The 19,680-nt window shown below is 44.4% G+C and overlaps 1 protein-coding gene across 1 annotated transcript; it reads left to right on the forward strand.

Moving 5' to 3' along the window:
* Nucleotides 1-8,738: 8,738 nt before the first annotated feature.
* On the forward strand, nucleotides 8,739-13,233 carry TEX55 (testis expressed 55). The gene is made up of 4 exons (XM_084506444.1): nucleotides 8,739-8,867; nucleotides 9,662-9,940; nucleotides 10,215-10,277; nucleotides 10,941-13,233. The coding sequence occupies exons 1-4, from the start codon at nucleotides 8,850-8,852 to the stop codon at nucleotides 11,052-11,054; spliced, it is 474 nt and encodes a 157-aa protein (XP_084362570.1). The 5' UTR covers nucleotides 8,739-8,849; the 3' UTR covers nucleotides 11,055-13,233.
* The last annotated feature ends 6,447 nt before the right edge of the window (nucleotides 13,234-19,680 follow it).

Genomic DNA, 19,680 nt, shown 5'->3' on the forward strand with positions numbered 1-19,680 from the left:
TTGCATATTGTCCTATCCTGCAAGAGACACAGCAAAAAATATTACTTTGGAGCCTGTTAAGGCCAATACAAATTAAACAGCGAAGACTAGTCTGTGAGCGGTGTATCTGTCAACTGATATTTATGTACTTCTAGATGGAAGCCACAGCCTGGACTATTTTTAAGGGTCCTCCATAGACTCTATAAAGTGCTAAAAAAACTTCACTGTGGACAATTTTAATCCAATTTGCTTAGATGGAAGAGAAGGATGGGAGCTTTTTCCCAGTGCTTGCAAAGATGTGCTTGACTTACATCCAAAAGCATGTTAATTCAGATCCCTTAATAACACAGTCTGAAATAGAATTTAATTGATAAGCAATAGATGATATTTATATCTTAGCAAATTTAATCCTAAGTATCTGACTCCATTTGAATGCTAGCAAGCTTTGAATTCAGTGCTATTTAGCATCCTCTAGAGGTATAATTGCTAGCAGAATGACCTCTATTGGTGTTCTTTTCCAACACATGCTACGAAATAATATCTCCAGTCTCCAAGGAAATGGTCATTTGGAAGAGGTCACTGTCAGAGCTAACAGCACACCAAGCTAAAACCTACACCAAATTCAAGATTTGTCTGGGGCTAACAAACTAGAGTGTACAATTCCATGCCATTCGTGGAGGAAGCAGCTGACATCTTCCAAACAGTGACCCATTTCCAAAAGTCAGCCTCTGAAAAGACAGTATCCCCTCCAGCTGACAATCTTTTCTCTCTCTGTCCTCTATGCCATCGATACTGCTCCTATACATTTAAGTTTGTGTATTCCCTATGCCCCTGCATGCATAGACTTTAATTCTACAGGAAGAACTGTTTTGTTCTTCCTTAAATTGCTAATCATCACACCTTTCAGGAATATATTTTTGGCGAAGAGTACAGTATGGCTGTGCTTCACTCCTATGCCCTTCCAGACACCATGTACTTGTGAGGAACAGCTTGAATCAGAGCTAACATCTTCATATTTTAAAAGACCTCAGTGGGTTGTCTTCCAGGAACTGGATGCAGGAAGAGTTTCTAGTCTCTCAGTTCCAAGAAAGCAGTATATAGGGTCAGCAAACACTGGAATCTGTATTACTATTTTTCTTTGAATACAAGTTCTTCCTTCCCAATAAAGAACCTTAAGGGCTTAAGAAATCCCCCAAGACCATTACTAAGGACTTTTCCACTGTTGGCAAGTTCTGCTTCACCTTTCCTGCCTTTGGTCTTTAATCCTTGGAGCAGCTGAAGAGACAAAATATGGCCAATGGTTACCAGTTTATTCTCCCTGAGCAGGTCAGTGAGACATGGCACAAATACACACACAGTAACTTAAGTGCTGTCTGGAGATGTCAGTGAAGAACATGACTTTGCTCCTTGGCTCAGTTTCTGGAGGCACCGCCCCAAACTCCAGTGCCAAGGATAGGCAGTGTTGGGTTACCTACACAGTGTAGTCTACTGTACATCTCAGCAACCCCCAACCCTATCCCATGACAAGTAGGGAAGTTAAAGTTGTCATGTATCTGTCTCAATTGTATTTTTATAGATGCAGTCAAAGCAGAATGTAGCATTGCTCATCTCAGCTGGCACCTCTTACATCAACTAGTTCAGCTAGTTTTCAGCCTGGCCAAAAATAAAGGCTGTGTTAAAGCACATCATTAACAGTTGAGATAAGCCAACAATTAGCAGTCCATCACACAAAGATGTGCCAAGATTTGGATATACTCTCATGGCCCAAAAGGGTATTGTCACCATCATTCATTGCTGGGTCAAGACAGCCCAACTAGAACAGAAACAAGAGCATGGGATGGGGAAACAAATACAGAAATAAATCGAGTAATGCTTAGGATATGCATATTACTCTCTCAGCAGTTCAGTCCCATTTTCAGGCTTAGTCTCAGACCCTACACATGCTTTGGTCTCTACACAGAAACCTCGTTTCTATTCAAAATACTGAAGTCAAGTCAGTGTTAAAGTCAGTCTTTGAGTCAGTGTTTTCTTTTCCTGATTTATCATTTAATAATCTCTTTTATCATGTCTTGAGAAGCTTGCTGGTACCTATGCTGCCCCTGTCCACCCATTATTTTGGAAGATCATTCCTTGCTAGACACCAACTCCCTCTGCTCCCAGAAATCAGGTCTGATTTCTGTAGGTACCAGACCACTATTTCTGCAAGTAACAGGAGTTATTTAGGGCCAGGTGGAGCACACACTTTTCCAGGCCCTGCGGGTTAGGACATTCGTGAAAGTTAAGGTAAATTAACCAAAGATGTGAAATGAATGCACATGAATTAAAGCATGTTAAACCTTGTGTGGACATTCGGGGATAAAGTGACCTTGCTTTGCTTTGTTTAATTGTCACCATAGTGAACGGATGCTGTTTTCCTTCTGTATCAGAGCACCCACACAGGGGTTTAATGCACTTCAACTTCTGCGCATTAACTCACACCTCACACTAATTTGTCTTAACTCCCCATGTAAACAAGCCCTCTGAGGACTGTTTTTTCCCTCTCTCATGTGACAGTTCACTTTATCACAAAGTGAAATGTGTTGAAGAAGACTATTTGCAGTGAATTTTCCTTCAGTTGTGCCTGCAGTGACATCTTGGTTGTGATCTGCTGCAGAACTTCTCCCTCTGTCTAAGTTTGTCTGCTTTTTTCCTCCTCACAACAGCTATATTAGAACAGCTTCTAATTAGTAAAGCATCATCCCTTTACCAGGCAGACAGGGAACTGTTGGCCTGATATAGAGGTGGGGTATAGAGGGGATCCAGTGAGATTAACTGCTGAGCTCTGGTTCACATGGAGTATCTGCAGCTGAGCACAGAAGCTGTCTATATCCAGACCTCTTTTGTGCCTGGAAACATCTTTTCTCCTCCCTCAGTGGATTTTTGCCTCACTAGAAATAGTCAACAAGCTTCTGCAAACCTCAGTATCATGCTAGTTCCGTGGGAAAGAAAAAGAGAAAAAATACTGCCATCTCCATGACTCCTGTGTGGAGACAAATCTTTCCCTCTCACTCTCCCCCTTTTCCTCCATCCCCTTTTTTTACATGAGAGCTGTAGGAGAACTTCACATTAAGATACTGAAGCCATCACAGTTGGAGCAGACAAAGCCAGAGTGAGGAGGGAGGTGATGGAGGCTGAGACAATGTATTTTTAGTCATTTCGATGAATTATGGAGACGTGAAGTTGATAATTTATTGAAGAAGGGAAACGGGGGACTCTATGTAAATGTTTTCAGATGAATAATTAATGTGACTTTCTAGCATCAGGGGGTCTTTAATTAAAGCCTCTGTTAAACAAGGCAAGTCAGATGGGCCCAGCTCCTTGCAGCAGCTAATTGCACCTTTCCCATGTACAGCTACGATTCAGAGATGAAGCATCATTTGCATCCATAAAGAAGGACAGATCCCACCTGGGGTGAGTGGTGGGAGGCTGTGGAGACCAGCCCAGTGGCCCCAGGGCTGCGGTGGTTTGCATCACATTTTAAATTAGTTTGGCATACAGGCCAAATGGGGGGGGGGGGGAGAAAGCTGGGAGAGGGGAACAGGCAGGTCAGAGGAAGGAGGGGGCACTCCATACTTTGAGGAGCACAAAAAGCCGCTCACAACTCTGGGGATTACAGGCTTTTCAAGACAGGGCTATCCATGGTCTTACTGTCACTGTGTGATATATTTGTCTTCCCAAAGCCTGCCCCATACCGTGTCTGTCCTATACCATTGTGGTTCCTTGCCCCACAGTGAAAGACAGGGTCACAGCACAGGAATACGGAAGCACTTGTAGGCAAACCTGTGCCTTCCCTCTATCCTACTGCTGTCCTTATTCTCACCGTCCTCCACAAGCACCACTCCCTCAGGTGAACATTAAGCCTCGGCTCTCCCTCCCTGCAGGGAATTCACAGCTTATGTGGAGAGTGTGGGATAAAGGTTCAGCATAAACATGAGTCAGAACAGAGCATCCGCTCCCTCTGGTGCCAGGTGATGCTGAGACAAAACTAAAGCCTTCTCTCTTACACGCATTTGGCATCCCAGAAGGTCTATGATTATTTCCCATGGGGAAGGATAAAACCTTGACAGCTTTAGGCTTCAGAAGTTAGAAACAGGGCAATCACTGAATGACAGAAGCTGCCCCAGTTAATATCACTGAGGATCTTCCAGTATAATACCAAAGTCAGCTTCTTTCGTTCCCCTAGGGAACAGGAGGTGAGTTTCCAAACAGAGGGCCAAAGTCTTGTTTGTGTTTGTTTGTTTGTTTGTTTGTTTGTTTTTGAGAATGATGTCTAAATTAGACACAGATTAATTAGTTTTGACACCTTGGCAAAGAAGCAGTGTCTCATGTTTTTCATTCATTTTTACTGCCAGTAACATTCATGATAACTTTATAAAGGGAGGAGGGAACAAGAAGGATAAAGGTTTATTTTTCATAGAAAAGATAAAACCTAAAGTATGGTAAACAGGTTTCCAAAGAAATATTACAAAACATAGAAACTACAAACACATTTCTTTCCTGCCCTTCTGAAGATGGAGCTGAAGAAGACCTCAGGGTGTTACTCATTCCATGTCCATCAGCTGTGAAATGGGTTTGCTTAACCTGCTACAGGTACCTGTCTCCTTTCTGAAGCCATACTTGAGGTATCCCCTTTTGGCTCTGGGTACAAAGACAACCTGCAGAGCATCCCCTCAAGAAAGGTTCCTCTGTTCTCTGCAAACACATAGTTTTCCAGGAAAGCACCAAATTTTTGGGATTCCTGGCATGTGTTTTCTGTTTGTTCACACCAATGCTCCTGACAGGTCTGACGTGCCTGCGAGCTCAGTGCTTTACTGCTGTGTTCTGGGGAGGCAAGCAGTGCACGAAATCTTGGAGGATGCACTCGGAGCCCCTGCAAGCAGCTACGAGGCTCTGCTGCTCTCTGCTGGGAAATGCAGGCAGAGCTCTAGCAAGAGCTGGATTCGCCAGCTTGCTCTGGCTTGGTCCCCGCACATACCCGAACAGAGGCACTGCATGAAAACAGAAAATTTGGTGCAATCTCTCTCGAAGCATCACTGTCAGCTCCGGGCCCACATCAAGGGCTGTTGGTGTAAGTCAGCACCCCCTGTCTGCCTCTCTTCCCTCACATCCCAGCTCTCCTCACTTCATTTGGGAGCTAGCTTTCTCCACGATGCTCTGCTGCACTTACAACCACTCCCCTGCCAGCTTATAAATAATTTAATTTCTCAGCAGCCCCCTGGACAGACTGCCGAGCAATTACAAATGCGTGGGACAAGTCTCAGGTCAGTGTGTGGATAAACACAGACTCCTGCCACCACCCCATCCCTCTCTGCAGCCTGCTTTTCTTAATGATTGGTCCATGCCACAATGCTGCCCTTTGCTCTCCAGACCTCAGGAAGGCTTTAACTATGCCCAGCTGCAACTGTGCAAAACCACAGGTCAGAGAGCCTCAGAGCCACAGCGGATGGGGAGCCACGAGGCCATGGCCTCAGGTGTCAGCTGGGTTGCAACAACCTCATAGACAGCTTAGCAGGTGAGCTCGCTGCCCTGTCCAGCAATCTCTGCCAAAAACCAGCTCTCATACCCAGGAGGAGGATGGATCCCACAGCCTGGCACTGGCCAAGGTCCTCTGTGTCTTTAAGCAAAGCCATGTAATTTTCTGATGCGTTTCGTCTTGTGCATCCTATTATGATTGTCAAGTACCAGATAAAGAGGCAGGAGTTTAGGACATGCATTTTCAGGCTTTGGCTTATTTATTTATTTATTTGCAGCACAATAAAATAAGAAGAAATATTCAAAGTGAAGAGACTGTGAAAAGTGATTTGTTCCAACTCTTCACTGCAGACTTGCAAGAAACCAATCAGAGGGGCTCAGGAGTAGTTTGACCGTAATTTATTAACCCAAAAGGGGCCGCATTGTTAACCAACATTATTTATAGTGAACAGCTCAACCATCTCTACTGAACAACTGTGTGATACTGCAGGGACAAATGCAATGAGTTACTACACAGATAGGACAAAACCAGCAGCAGATCTTTGTTACAGCTGTTAGAAAAAGTGTCCCCAGGAGACAGACACTGAATCTCTAATGGCTATCTTATTTCTCTGACAATTTATTTAAGTTTTAACTTAACAGCAGGAATGATAGCCACAGTTACACAGTGACTCCCAATAAAAGAGCGTGTTGCTGATCTGCAGCTGGTGTTTTCTTATTTATTTGAAAGTCTTTAAGTTCCAGACTTAGCATATGGTGCCATATAAATAATGATATAATAATACGGTTTTGCTTTCCATGTGCCGGGATAGAAAAAAGCTGTGTGATTTATGTTACATGAACATTGTATTTAAGGCTTTATTTTACTCAGAATTTTAATGTATTTAAAATGCATCTTCTGTTTTTCTGTAATCTCTTCTTTTGAAATAATAAGCAGAGCAGTGATGTTTATTTAATGGAGTCATTCATCTTACTTCCTTGTACAAAATCCTAGCTTTCCACCCCCAGCAGCCAGTTCCCTGCAGTAGACAGTGGGGTTGGAAATGGAAAGATATGCTGTTTACCAATGAGGCACAGATGAAAGGAAGACATGGGGCTTAAGATTTGCCCACAGCAGGACTCTATCTGAAGCCAGCAGGCAGCTGAGAACTGCTCAGTCCTGTCCAGTAAAGGATGGAGAGGAGAAACCCATGGGAGAAGTTCTGCAGGGAGTCATGTTGTGGAGAAAACAGCACTGTGAGGCTCAGCACACAACTGAAAACAGGTGCCTACTTCAGCTCAAACTGCAATTGCAGTTACTACAGCTAACACTGCCCCCCTGAAGTATGATGGGGATATAACAGTTTACTGCTTTCCTTTCAGACCCTAAGTAAACTAGTTCTGTGAGCATTACAGCACATATCTAGCTGAAGGGCAGGGAAGATCGCCTAACTCATGCCTCAACTGTTTCTGGGTTTCTGGACTTTTCTTTCTTGGACCAGTTGGCAAGAAGACCTTGTCTAGCAAAAATTCTTCACAGATACAAGGTTTGCAAACACACACAGATCACTGCAGAAAATAAACAAGCAACTAAACTGATTATTTCTCAGGGGTGTACACAACAAACTCGTGAATATCCTGCCTAGACGCTTAAGCCTGTTCCATTGCCTGACATCTCCTGGAGGAAAAATGTCAGGGTCCACAAATCAAAGACTGTTAATCCATAACACCAGGCAGTATACAGTGCTTTTTCTCCCACCATATTAAGACAGAATAATCAGTAGAGGTTGAAGAAGTTGTACCCTGAAATCTCACCAAAAGTCCATGCAACCAACTGCCTAACAACAATTTTATCCATCACCTTTCAAGATCTTTGTAAGCCAACACACTAAAAATAAAATAAAACAAAATAAAACTAAAATAACAAATCAAGAATCAAAAAATTGGCAGTCCCATGTTGTCCAGTACTATAGCAATCGTGTGGACAATTTGGGAAAGGCAAGACAGGCTGAAAGGAGTTGAGCAATGACCTGGCATCCCCTGAGAGCAGGCAGCAGCACTCAAGTGCAAGAGGATCTGAGCAGTCAACATGCCAGCAGACATGGACAACAGTGTTACGAACCTAGTATGGGAGCAGTGGGGAAAGTGTTTCTTGTAAAAGGTCAACAGCTTAACCTGAAAAATACACACAAATTGAGCTGCTCTGAATCTAAGTGACATCTGTTAGTTTTGCACAGTTTTTGAAGTCCTGTGTTCCCCTTTCACGCTCCCCGCCTCAATGCCCATGGCAGTTTCAGCCACTCATGTTTCAATCCCAGCTCTTGTCACACTGGAGCATGAACCAGAGTATTTCAGAAGCCGGTTACTGTGGTAACCCAGCACTGCTTTTATCTTTTTTTCCTTTCATCTCCTCTTTGGGGGAAACTGGCAATCTGTTTATTTGCTTTTTTTTTTTTTTTTTCTGAGGTAGCTCATCACGCAGCACACTGTCAGGATTTGTGTAAAACTGAGAAGAGAAAGTACCTCTCACTTGAATGCATACACACACATTTCACTCACTGCTCTACCACCCTACCTCTTGCATCCTTGCTTCTTATTACAAGATATTTGCCATATCCTTCTACATTTGACCCTCTTTGTAGAGCATGCCTCTGCCCTTCCCTTCCAGACCTTCTCACTATAGTGATACTTACTAGTAGGGCCAGCAAGACAAAATAGTTATCATGTGCTTTGCTGCTTCCTTTACCAGAGCTTGGTAAAGTAGAGAGGCACCATCAGGGCCTGTTTTGTCAAAATAGAAAAGCTAATGGCACTGAATTTGCAGTGAAGCCACAAAGCTCCCAGTAAAACAAGAAGTCTACCTGCTCCACGACAGTCAGAGTGACATGCAACCCCCCCGCCATGTCCCCTCTCTCAGCCAAGTTATTCCTGCTTCCACAGTGCATGGGGCCAGCAGCTCCAGCCTTCCTGCCTCCCTTCACAGGCACAGTCCCCAAAAAGGGCTGGCTGGCTGCTGACACACACCGAGAGACTTCTCCAGGGGGATGAGTAAAGCAGGGGAGGGGGCAGCCATTACAGGCTTCCTAAGCAGCAGTGCCCACCATGAGGCACAGCCCACATATAACTTTAAACTATGACAGTGCACGGCAGGACCAATATCAGGAACAGGACCAGGACCAGGGTCAGGACGAGGATTAGGACCAGGACCAGGGCCAGTGCCAGGGGCATAGCCAGGTCCACCCCATCTCCCCCAGCTCTTCCGCCCAAACCTAAGATGTCCGCACAGCATTGCCTAGAGACAGGGGGGTGGGACCCAACGGCAGTGCTTCCCTGGCAACCTCCCCAGCGACTTTCACATTCTCTGCCATTTTCTCCCTGCCATGGAGGGCTGGCAGCCGGTGAGCACGGGCGGTGGCAGCAGAAAGGCCCTGGGACCGGACTCCCCCCATCCCCGGATCCACATCCCGACCATCCCCTGACTCCCACCATCCTCCCGAACCCCTCTCTATCCCCTCTGGAGGGGCATCTCCCCCTGGTGCCGGCAGAGCAGCCCTTTCTGTCGGGGTGTTCGTGCTGTTGGTGTGATTTCATGGTGCCTGAGCTCAGTCACAGGGCTGAGAATGGGGATGTGGGGCACGGGCAGGGTGCAGTGCCCAGACAGATGCTGGGAGGTGGGTGAAGCCCTCACAGGTTTTGTCTCTTTGCCATCAGGGAGCAAGAGCAGTGCTGAGCAGGATGAGTCTTGTTGTGCCAAGCTTCACCCTTAGCCAAGGTGCACAGCACATGGGCAGGGTGCTGGTAACAGGGCTCACCAGCAGGAGCTGCTCTGGGACCAAGCCAGGGACTTCCACGCAGGAGACAGGGACACAGACAAAACCACCTGCAACACACATCTGGAGTCCCCCGAGGAAAATCAGTCAGTAAGCAAGGACCAGGCATGGGAACACCCACAACATATCACAGATGAGGCGTGAAGGTTTGGGTCTGAGCTTAAATGGTGTTCCTGGGCTCATGGACAGGGGCAGTGGGGGAGACCCATCACAGAAATTAAAGCCTAGTGTTGCTCTCAGAGCCCTAACACTTGCTCTAAGAGGGGCTTCAGTGTATTTTCAGAAGAATGAAGTAATTTAATGTATCTGGTCTGCAGGGCTACATATTTAAAACATTCTTTGTTTTTTGTTAAATATTTTAGCAAGATGCCAGTGACCATTCTGAAACTGAAGTGAAGAAATCCAGCATACCATCAGTTGCTGAGCCATCAGAGGACCGGAGACCTATAGTTGAATTCCCACCATCACTGAATGACTTCCCACCAGTCAAGACATTGTTGCCTGAACCCTCACAGGCTGGGCCATCAGCACCTGTAGTCAATCCAACATATGAAATATCAGAGCAGCCAATGGTATATGAAGACCCCTACGAAGTCTCTGTTAAGTACATGGAGAAACATAATATTCTGCAGATATTTCAGGTGATATTTCTCTTTCCCTTCTCTGTCCAAAGGCTTGCCTGTGAAGCTGGGCTTAAAGTTAGCTTGTATCAAATTGTCCCTTCCTCTGGATCCCTCCTGGTCTTGAGCTTTCTTCAGTGTAAACTTAAAAGCAGTAGAAAGGGACACTTGCTCATCCTCAGGGATTGAAAGACATGGTTGCTTTTTAAAATGCAGCTAGTGTTGGAGAAGAAAGTGCAGCCACGTGTCTTCCCAAGGATCAATACTTCTTTCCTTCTGTCTGTCTCTGTCTTAGGAGATCACAGAAAAACTGGTGTACGAGAAGCCTGATGACCCCTTGCAATTCATATTGCTGCAGGTATGGTGTCCTGGTGTTGCTCAGCAGGGACTGCCTCTTAGATCCAGAACAGAAAGCCAGCTTTGCTGAGCATGCTGCAAACATGGTGAACTCATGACTTGTTCTCTCACTTTGTGCCTGCTCAGAACGGAGGAGGAGGAGGACAGAGCAGGAGCTGAATGCCTATGGTGCAAGTGCTCACATGTGCCCTTAAGGGAGAGGGAAGAGAGGTACAGGAGGGTGGGTGTGTGAAAAAGCATGATGTGAGGGAGAGAATGGGGTGGATGTGCCCTCCAAAAACATTATCTGACAGGTAAGGGGAGCCTGGGGAGAAAGTCAGGGCTGATTTGTGTCCCTGTGATCTGTCTATAGCTCCCTCTGTTCCACACTGGGAGCAAACACTTTTCCTGCCAGGTACCCCTATTCAGGTGAGTTGTATCTGCTGATCCTGAATGATTTTAAAACAGAAAATTCGGTCAGTTGAGAAAGAAAGTTAATTAGAAGTTGGAGTTAGAAACATTTGGAGCTCTCTGGGGAAAGGAGTAGCTCAGAGGAAAAGGAGCAGAAAGGGAGAGGGTTCTTTCCCTCTCTACCATCTAGTCAGTAAGGGGAAGCACCACTTCTGGGCACTGTTGGCAGGGAAATAGGTTCCCAAATGACTCTTTTCCTTTTCCTTTTTCCCAGGTGCAGTCTATGATAAATGCCCAGCAGGCAGAAACAGAGGGAATATTGGATGAGAGCAAAGATAGAGAGGAGTTTCTGGAACAAGTCCTGTGCACTCCTTTGGGCCCCTACTAACTTTGCTATTGTGATGTTCCACGTGGCCTTCGCAGCATCCTGCTTTTGCAACCAGTGGAAGTAACTTTGGAAATGTCTGCTAGTATCTCTGTTTCTTGATTTTTCATGTGATTGTGCTTCCCCTTTAGTATAAATCCTGAAATCTAGTGTCTTTATGGACACAAACTCAAATCTGAAAGTGCATGAACCTGCATGCACATATGGCACATTTTGAAAAGGCTGTTCTCCTGAAATCTTGTATGGTCTATAAAAATCCACAGCTCCCACACGTAGGCCACCACTAAATTCGACTTTTCTGTTCAGGGAAACCTCACAGCACAGACAATACAAGTGCAAAAGCAAGTAGAATTAAAAAGCAGCCCTGGACAACCCACAGTCCTCACTTTTTCATGCTGCACTGGTGGCTTACTGTCTCAAACTATGCAGTATCACCAATGCCCATCTAACACTTTGAAGTCTGTACTAGGAGAGGCTCAGCCAGTGTTTTTTCTGCTGTCTCAAAGCTCCTCTGATGCAAGGAGCCATCTCTTTGTTGCTTCCACACACTGTCAGTAGCTGTCTCACTCTTAACTATCCCTGCTGGGTTCAGATCACTCTGTTTTTGGTGCTGCCCTGCCTGTATCATTGCAAGTACAGTGTGTATTTTGATTAAAAGAACAGTAAAGCAACAGTTGCCTGCACGCTCTGTGGCTTCAGAAGGCACTGTCACTTGGGAATGTGAGAGGTGAATAAAACTAAACAAACCAAAGACACGCACTGGTAGCACAGGAACTTCAGAGTTAAGATACACTTTGCAAACATGTCATTTGAACTGCTTTTAATTCTCAAAACACTTGCAATGCTCATTTTCATACTTTCCAAGTGTCTGTTTTCACCCTCCAAAGGACGTTTGTATTTCTTGTCTCTTGTCTGAAGATTATTGAAAATGTGCAATAGACCATACTGTTATTTTGGCATCACTTCATGTGTATGTGCAGTAGGTGCCAGAAAGCTTTTTGTCACTACAGACTTTTCTCTTTTTTAGGCAAGTGCTCTAATTTCATGATGGATAGTAACATGTTCCCAAATGTCTGTCTCTGGCTATGAAGAGAGCACCACTGAAACTTATCTTCCATCTATCTATTTGCAGCTAAAAGTCTGATGATTAGGTTGTGTGATACTCCACAGCAGAGCCTGGGCCCGAAAAGTTTGGGAATAACAGAGGCAAGTATTTGGCATACAAATTCTGCATCTGAGAAGAGATGCCTTTCTATCTAAGACTCAAAAGAGATGAGTTAACTCCTGTGTTTCCAGGTTAAAGGCAGGAAGCACCTCTGTCATTCACAGATCACGCAGATTTTCAAGGTACTATGCTCCCAAAGATAGCTAAAGATTAGATAACTTTTCATGGGTTTTGTAAGAGTTATGATGTGGTCCTAAGTGTCTAGGTCACACTGAAGCACTGAAGTGCTGTTGAAAGCCCTGCTTATTTTCAACATCTAGATGAATTGGGTTGCTTTTCAGACTCATACATTTTTGATCAAGAATTTGTAAGGGAAGTGCTAAAGCACCTCTGTGAAACAGGTAATGAGTGGAAGATAATCAACATCACATGAAGTTAGTGGCTAAGGCTTTCTAATCTCTATGGTCGCTGGTCAGCGCATTTTCCGAGAGAAAGAGGGGTGGGCACGTCTTTGAATTTTGTTGTGGAACAGAACTAAGGTACTTTGGGGTACGGCCATAGCTGTGAATTTCCTAGGTTTCTATCATTTGTATTTTTTTATTCTGTTTTACTCATGAAAAACTTGTGAGTTGTGATGTTATCAGGCTATAGGCATGTGCCCTCAACTTCATGTCAGCTTCAAGAGTGTTATGCAAGGAAAGTTCCTTAATTTCTCTTTCAGACAAATTGAAAAGAGATGGAAAGTATTCCTCCTATAGGTGCTGGAAGTTTTGCAAGAAAGGCTCTACACAGTGTTCCTCAGCAATCTCAGGGCCAAAATTTTCCTTTCATGTGTTGAAGACAAGGAGAAAAGTTAGATTTAAAATGGAAACATTTATTACAGCATTAATTCCAGAGTGACTGTCCCTTTTCCATAAATTCTTTCCCAAACTTTTGGATCCTTGTTTCTTCTTCATAAGTGGACATTTATCACCATGGCATTAAACTGTCATTAAATTTTTTGCCTTGGGTGCTCTGAAGGAATTAACAGTTCATTGTGTGTAACCGAAACTACTCCATATAAGTCCTTGTGGCATGCTAGTCACTGTATATTTGAATGCCCTCCAGTTGTGTGCTAAGCAACGTGACTAACATCTGCTGTTTGTTTTCTCCTCTGCACAAGGGAGAATGAACTGACGTGCATTCTTTTAAAAAGGGTGTTTTGTGTTGTGTTGTTGTATTTTTTTTTACCCACACCTGCGTATTGCTTTGTGTTTCCAATGGATTAGGGTAAGTCACAGAGTGGAAGATGGGGAGGCTAGAAATAGTTTCTAATTCCCAAGGGTGCTTACTCTATAGTTCAAGACGGAGAGTGAGCAAGCACAGTATTTTCACAGATGAGAACTGCTGTTGATCCATGAACAGACGCAGAAGCATGACGTCCAGTTTGGCTTACGAATCACATGGTCTTGAGGTGCACAGAGCATTTCTGTTGTGAATCTTGGATGCCATGGGGCCAATCAGACAGAGATTGTACACACCTTGAGATAGGTGTCATGGATCAAAAGGACATATTCTTTTTCTGCTGTCTCTGTATGGAACTTAAAAGAACTGAGGTGCCCAGGTAATACTAAAGTTGCCAGTGTAGTGCCTCTAAGCAATTAAAAAAAAAAAAAAAAAAAAAAAAAAAAAGTGTTGTAACTGCTGATTAAAGGTCTTTTGAAAAGTTCACCCTGTCTCTGCTCTGTTTCTTAGGTGGAGGGCACAAGAATGATAGCTCTTCAATGGCATGCCACTTATAGCATGAGACATTTCATTGTGACTCACTGGGTATGAATCATGGCTACATAACACCAATTTTAAGCTAGTTTAATGCCATTGATTTTGAAGTTTCACAATTATGTGAAACTTGAAGTAGGCAGCAGCAAATGTTCAGAGAACTGTGTGTCTGAAATGGAAGAAATTAACCTCTAGGTAAACTCTAATAAAGAGCTTAGCTCAGAAGACAACTCAGTCTGAAGACTGGGGACTATGGGAGTGCTTAGGAAGGGAATATACCAGGGCAAACTGATCATACCCTCTCTGACATGCCTTCAGGTTGTATTCAAGGGAAAGTTTCTCCTGATCGTTCTTATAGCCAAAAGAAATGCAGAAGAAAAAGAAGAAACATGCTGTTAAGGTCAGGCTTCAATATCTGGGGCTGCATTGCCTTTTGGGCACATTGCTTTCATGGACAACATTGATGTAGCAACATCATCAAAAGTTCTTGGCCATACCTCAAACATATCACAAATGAAAAGGGAAACTGACTTGTTGAAGTGACATTGTCTGATGAACAGCCACCTACCATCCTCTCCTGGGGAAAGGTGATGGGCTGGAATATCACTTCACAATAGCAGAAGTTGGGCAAGGCAATCTCAGATTTCTATACTCGTAATTCAAGATCAGAAACTTACTGCAGACACTGCAGTGCTTGGTCTGGTTTTGAAATTCCTGGTGTGAAGGAATGGAATGGCTCTTTTTTCCCTCAGGGATATCATCCCAATTCCTTGTGCAGCTCCTGTCCCTGGTAGGAAGAGCTCACCCTTTTTTTACCACAGAACTAGCTGCCTTCCAGCTTTCAGAAAGCCATCTCCATGTCATATTCATCCAGGAGTCTGGGGTGAGCTTTCTGTCATTGCAGAAGTTGGGAAAAACTGCGGGTGTAATTTCATTAACTGCAGGAAAGTAATACCGGGGAAGAAACTAAAACTATAAGATGGAATCACTTGCTTTGTTGTTGTTGTTGTTGTTGTTATCTACTTTGAGACCAAAATTAAGCTCTTTTTCATTGCCAACCATTAAAGTGGTAATAGATGTAGGAACACAGGTCTACTTAGAGCCAGTCTTATGAAGGTGGACAGGTACCTAGTACAGTTTGCAGGTGTGAAAATGTAGGTAATGTAGCTAAGGGAGTGCTACACCCAGCTTACCCTGGCTATGAAAACTTCACTAAAAACTGACAAGCCTTTAAGGGAAATGCCTTATTTGGAATCACCTGGTCCTACACTTAAAAACTCTTCTTACGAGCTAGAAGCTAGGATCCATATGAGGGTTAGGGAGTTTGTGAGAACAAGAGGTGACCTCTGTCCTTCCTCCTTCCCTTCAACCAGTGTCTCCTGCTATGAAACAGGAAGTAGAGGTGAATAAACACATAGAATAGCACAATTGCTTGCTAATGGGAAAAACATGTGCTATATGAGCCATTGAAGAAAAACTGTTCCCACCTTAAAAAGCCATTGGTGTTTGGACATATGAGTAGACATCAGGGAGAAGGCTACATTAAAATGCAGGCAAGTGGGTGGTCAGAGAGACATAAACTTGTAAAACTGACTTAAACTTGCATAAACATCATAAAACACACAACAGGAGTCCCTCTGAAGAGCAGAGAGATGCCTGCTCTGTCCTGCTATTATTTAAGTATCCCCTTGGGTCTAGCATAACATCCTGCCTCTTTGCAAGGAGATCCAGGGAAGGGAAGTGTCACAAGTTTGCTGAAAACCCAGGGTATTGAAAGCAATGGGAACTCTGCCCGGCAGAGAACCCATTTTTTGGCCCTGGGACACCATGCACCAACTCTGCTTATTATTTGAATCTGTTGTAGCATAACTGCGCTCTTTTGAGAGACTCGTTGGCTGTGGTAGGATGCCATGATGATGATGATGATCTATGTTTGACAAGGTGGCTGGAAGTGCATATGGGAGAAGCTCAGCTTGTTCTCTAGAGCAACAGCTCCCCACCTTTTTCCCCATTAGGTATCTGGATGTTTCCAAATGAGAAGCAAAGCTTAAGAGCTTAAGACACGTAAGAGCTGGGAGGAGTCCAACACAACTATAAACAGAATTAATTTTCTTGTTAGGTTTTAGAGCCCTCTTAGAAGCTGTTCATAAACCTTCATGGCTCTTCAGAAATTGTGTGTCGAAACCTGTAGCTTTAGCAGCTTTCAAAGTATCTTGCAGAAAACGAAGGGTGAAATTTAACCTTTCTGTATGTCTCCATGAGAGGGCAGCATAGACCGGCGGAGCCTTCGCTAAAGGCTTTTAAGAGGCAGGATAACTTTATAGAGGCTCTCTAGCTCACCGTGATTTATGTCCGTCAGTGCAGCAGCTACAAGGAGAGAAAAAGTCCGTGTAAAAGGACTTGATGGTCCAAAGTACAGCTCCATCCTTTGCCCACCTGAAACTGAAATTCAGTTTGTGATTAGCTGGGTGCAGGTTTGACGAGGTCAAACCTCATGTGCACGACAGGATCTGCGTCTCGCAGACTTCTCAGGGAAGTTTCCAGTTAGCTACTGAAAGACTAAAAGAGAGTTTCAGAGGAAGTGCTTTGGACAGTACCTACAGTTCTGTCTATGCAATCAGTTGCTGTGAGATGCCAACCACTCCCTTGCCAAAGCAGAAGCTGTCAACCCAAGAACCCTATAAACTCACCCAAGGCATGCATGCTATTTATTTCCAACCCAGCTCTCCTAAGCACTGCAACAGCCAACACCCCTCTGCAATTACTCCGTGTTCCTACTGCTGAGACCCTTGCAATGCAGCTTTATCTCAACCGTCCTCCCTCTTCATTTTGGGTGCTCCAACCTTCTGCCAAGATGGGTTGTGGAGATGTCGAGATAAATCAGACATAGGTTTGAAATACTTGAAGTACTTGGCTTACAGCAAGCACGCTGCAAGCAGGATAGTGGCAGGGAACTGTAAGTAGATGGCAGTGCTCCACCGCCAGCCCACTACAGCCTCTCAGATCAGAGGCAGCTAATGCAGAGGTAGGTGAACAGGCTGGATATGGGAGGAATGAGGTATCCCGAAGCACCTTTCAGTAAAGAGCTGGAACAACTCCTGTGAATAAATTTCTTTGTCCCCTTCCAAACAAGCAGTAAAAGTCTGCAAGCAAGAACTCTTCTTTCTACCATATTGCAGCTCTTGACTGACACACGGAATTTTGGAGGAGGGATTTTTAATCACCAGCAACAGCAGTTCAGCCACTGGGTCCAGACAGAACAGCTTGTTCCCGGTCTGTTAGATGAAATACAAGTGAAATACCAAAACCAAAGGAGTACCACGGTGCCAAGGCCATTCAGGACCTGAGGCCACATGCTAGCAGATATATCAACACTGGCACCTGCATTCTTTCAGAGGCAGTAATCCAGAAAGCCCTAAAATTCACAACCAAGAGCAATATGGAGGCACCTTCTAGCAGTCCTTCCCAGGACATTGCCAGCCTTTTAAAGGAGCTCTCTCAAGCACAAGCAGAAAATTCTGTGTTCTCAAAAGTCTGTTCTCCTGCCATACATTTTGCAGGGTCCCAGTCAATCCTTTTCTAGGTACACTGAGATTTCTAGCCTCCTGTGAACCTTCCCTTTGGCCAGGGTCCTGTTCAGAGTGAGCTAGCCTGCCCTAGAGTGTTCTCTCCCTTGGCCAGGTGCCCTGTGAGCATATTCTGGTCATCACAGGGAAGACTCCTCACTAAAACACCCTTAAACTCTTCCTGAGACTGACAGAAGAATGCTTGGAGGCAGAAGTGATAGCTTTTATCAGATCAACTAGTAGATCTGCAAAAGATGTGCAAGAAGGGCACACAAATCCTTCTTCAGGTCTGCAATAAAACAGCAATCCTCAAAGTGAAGTGCAAGTCGAAAACATTTGCTTTGAGCAGAGCTTCATATCTACGAGAATAGGCCAGTGGAAGGAAAACGTAGGTGGTATATGGAGAGAAGAGACATTAATAATAATGAAGGAAATGATAAAGTAATGGTGCCCTACAGGAAAGAGGTAGACTTCAATGTGTGGGAACACAACAAGATCAGTAAGGAAAGGGGAGATCGCACATTATAAAACCACTGTCCTTGTAGCATGCTCAACATTTCCATCTAGCAGACTTAGGAGCATTAGTTCATTTTTGTGCTGTCCTTCAGCATATGGGCTGAGAGGTTAGAGATGATGTGGCTGTATGATAAGTGCTCCCTGCCAGTAAATAGGTGCTTGTGAGTCCCCAGGACAGCAGTTGCTTGCTGTATACTTTCCAAGGCTTTCCATTTTGGCCAGATCTACCCAGGACTCATTCTTTTCCTCTTTTTAAAGCCAACAGGAGGGTCCATAACATCCTCTGATGATTTATATGTACTTCACAGCCACTCTGCTGCTGAGGACCACAGCCCGGCCTAGTTAATCCCTCATGACAGGAGGAGAGCAGAGGTAATAACCATCGCTATTTCCCCATGCCCTCCACTGCTTGGATAAATGTTCAGCCTGAAAGACCCAGCCAAGGCAGCCAGGCCCACCAGAAGAAGCTGAAGATGAGATTAAAGAGGAAGCCGCGTCCCATTTATGTGGCCCATGATGCCCCATCCCCGGAGGTGTTAAAGGCCAGGCAGGATGGGGCTTTGGGCAACCTGATCTAGTAGGTGGCATCCCAGCCCATGACAGGGGGGTGGAGCTAGGTAATCTTTAAGGTCCTTTCCAACCCAAATGATTCTATGATTTACTTGCCCTTTTACACCATCATAGGTGTTGGCTGGGGAATGCCACTCTTGCAGGGCTTGGCTTCCCTTCCACATCAGCAGAAACTCTAGCTAATGGGATGGACCCAGAGCAGGGTTTGACTTCAGGATTCTCCCAGACTCCTCTGTGCTTGTTTTATCTTCTAGTCTCTGTGTATACCAAAAAGTGACCTCCAGGTTGCTGAAAGACCTAGGTGGGATGAGCAGATCTAAGATGTAGATACTTTGGTCAGGGTTTTTCTCTGCAGAAATTAGCCTCAGATCTGTGATGAGGCTCTCCTACTAGTTTCTTTCATAGTCTGCAGAATAAAAGAGGCTTCCTTAGGGGACATTCAGAGCCCAAATCTATCTCAAGGTACTCAGGAAAGCACCCTGAGGATCTACTTTGCCAACAGTAACAGCAACTAACAGAGATTACCTTTTATAAACATTCACTGTTTGTCTAAGCTTTTGGGCCAAGACCACTGAGGAATGGAGCCACAGCAGCTGACTAGGTTGTTAGCAGTAGAATACTGGAATTTAATTTGTTATCACCTATATCCAGATGAGCAAATTTCAATATAAGCTCTAGTCCAAAACTCCCTGGGGAAGCAGTTCCCAGCCTGAACCTAGTTCTTTACCAGACAGAGCAGCTTCCTCCAACTTGTTTGTCCTTTCCGATTGCTCACGTATCAGAAGGACAAGAAATGATCTGTTTTGAAAGGCTGAAAGTACAAATTTTCATGTAATCACATGATTTTAATAGCTTAGATTCCATGCAAACACTGAAAATCACAAGTCTTAAAACCAAAATACAGCCATGTATCATAAATAAATAATAATAATAATAATAAAAGAGCTCATGAATAAAACTCTATCACACAAAATTAGAAGAATAAGGTGTAACCCCCTCTTTCCATGCAATATTAAGAAACCACAGTTGTTGAGAGTGTGCTTTATACATCTCT

Source organism: Aythya ferina (assembly GCF_964211825.1).
Source record: "Aythya ferina genome assembly, chromosome: 1".
Classification (NCBI taxonomy): domain Eukaryota; kingdom Metazoa; phylum Chordata; class Aves; order Anseriformes; family Anatidae; genus Aythya; species Aythya ferina.

What these genes read in the sequence shown, in the direction of transcription:
- TEX55 (XM_084506444.1), top strand. An exon ending in ATATTCTGCAGATATTTCAG is followed by an intron (nt 9,941 to 10,214) that starts GTGATATTTCTC and finishes TCTCTGTCTTAG; the next exon opens with GAGATCACAGAAAAACTGGT. An exon ending in TGCAATTCATATTGCTGCAG is followed by an intron (nt 10,278 to 10,940) that starts GTATGGTGTCCT and finishes CCTTTTTCCCAG; the next exon opens with GTGCAGTCTATGATAAATGC.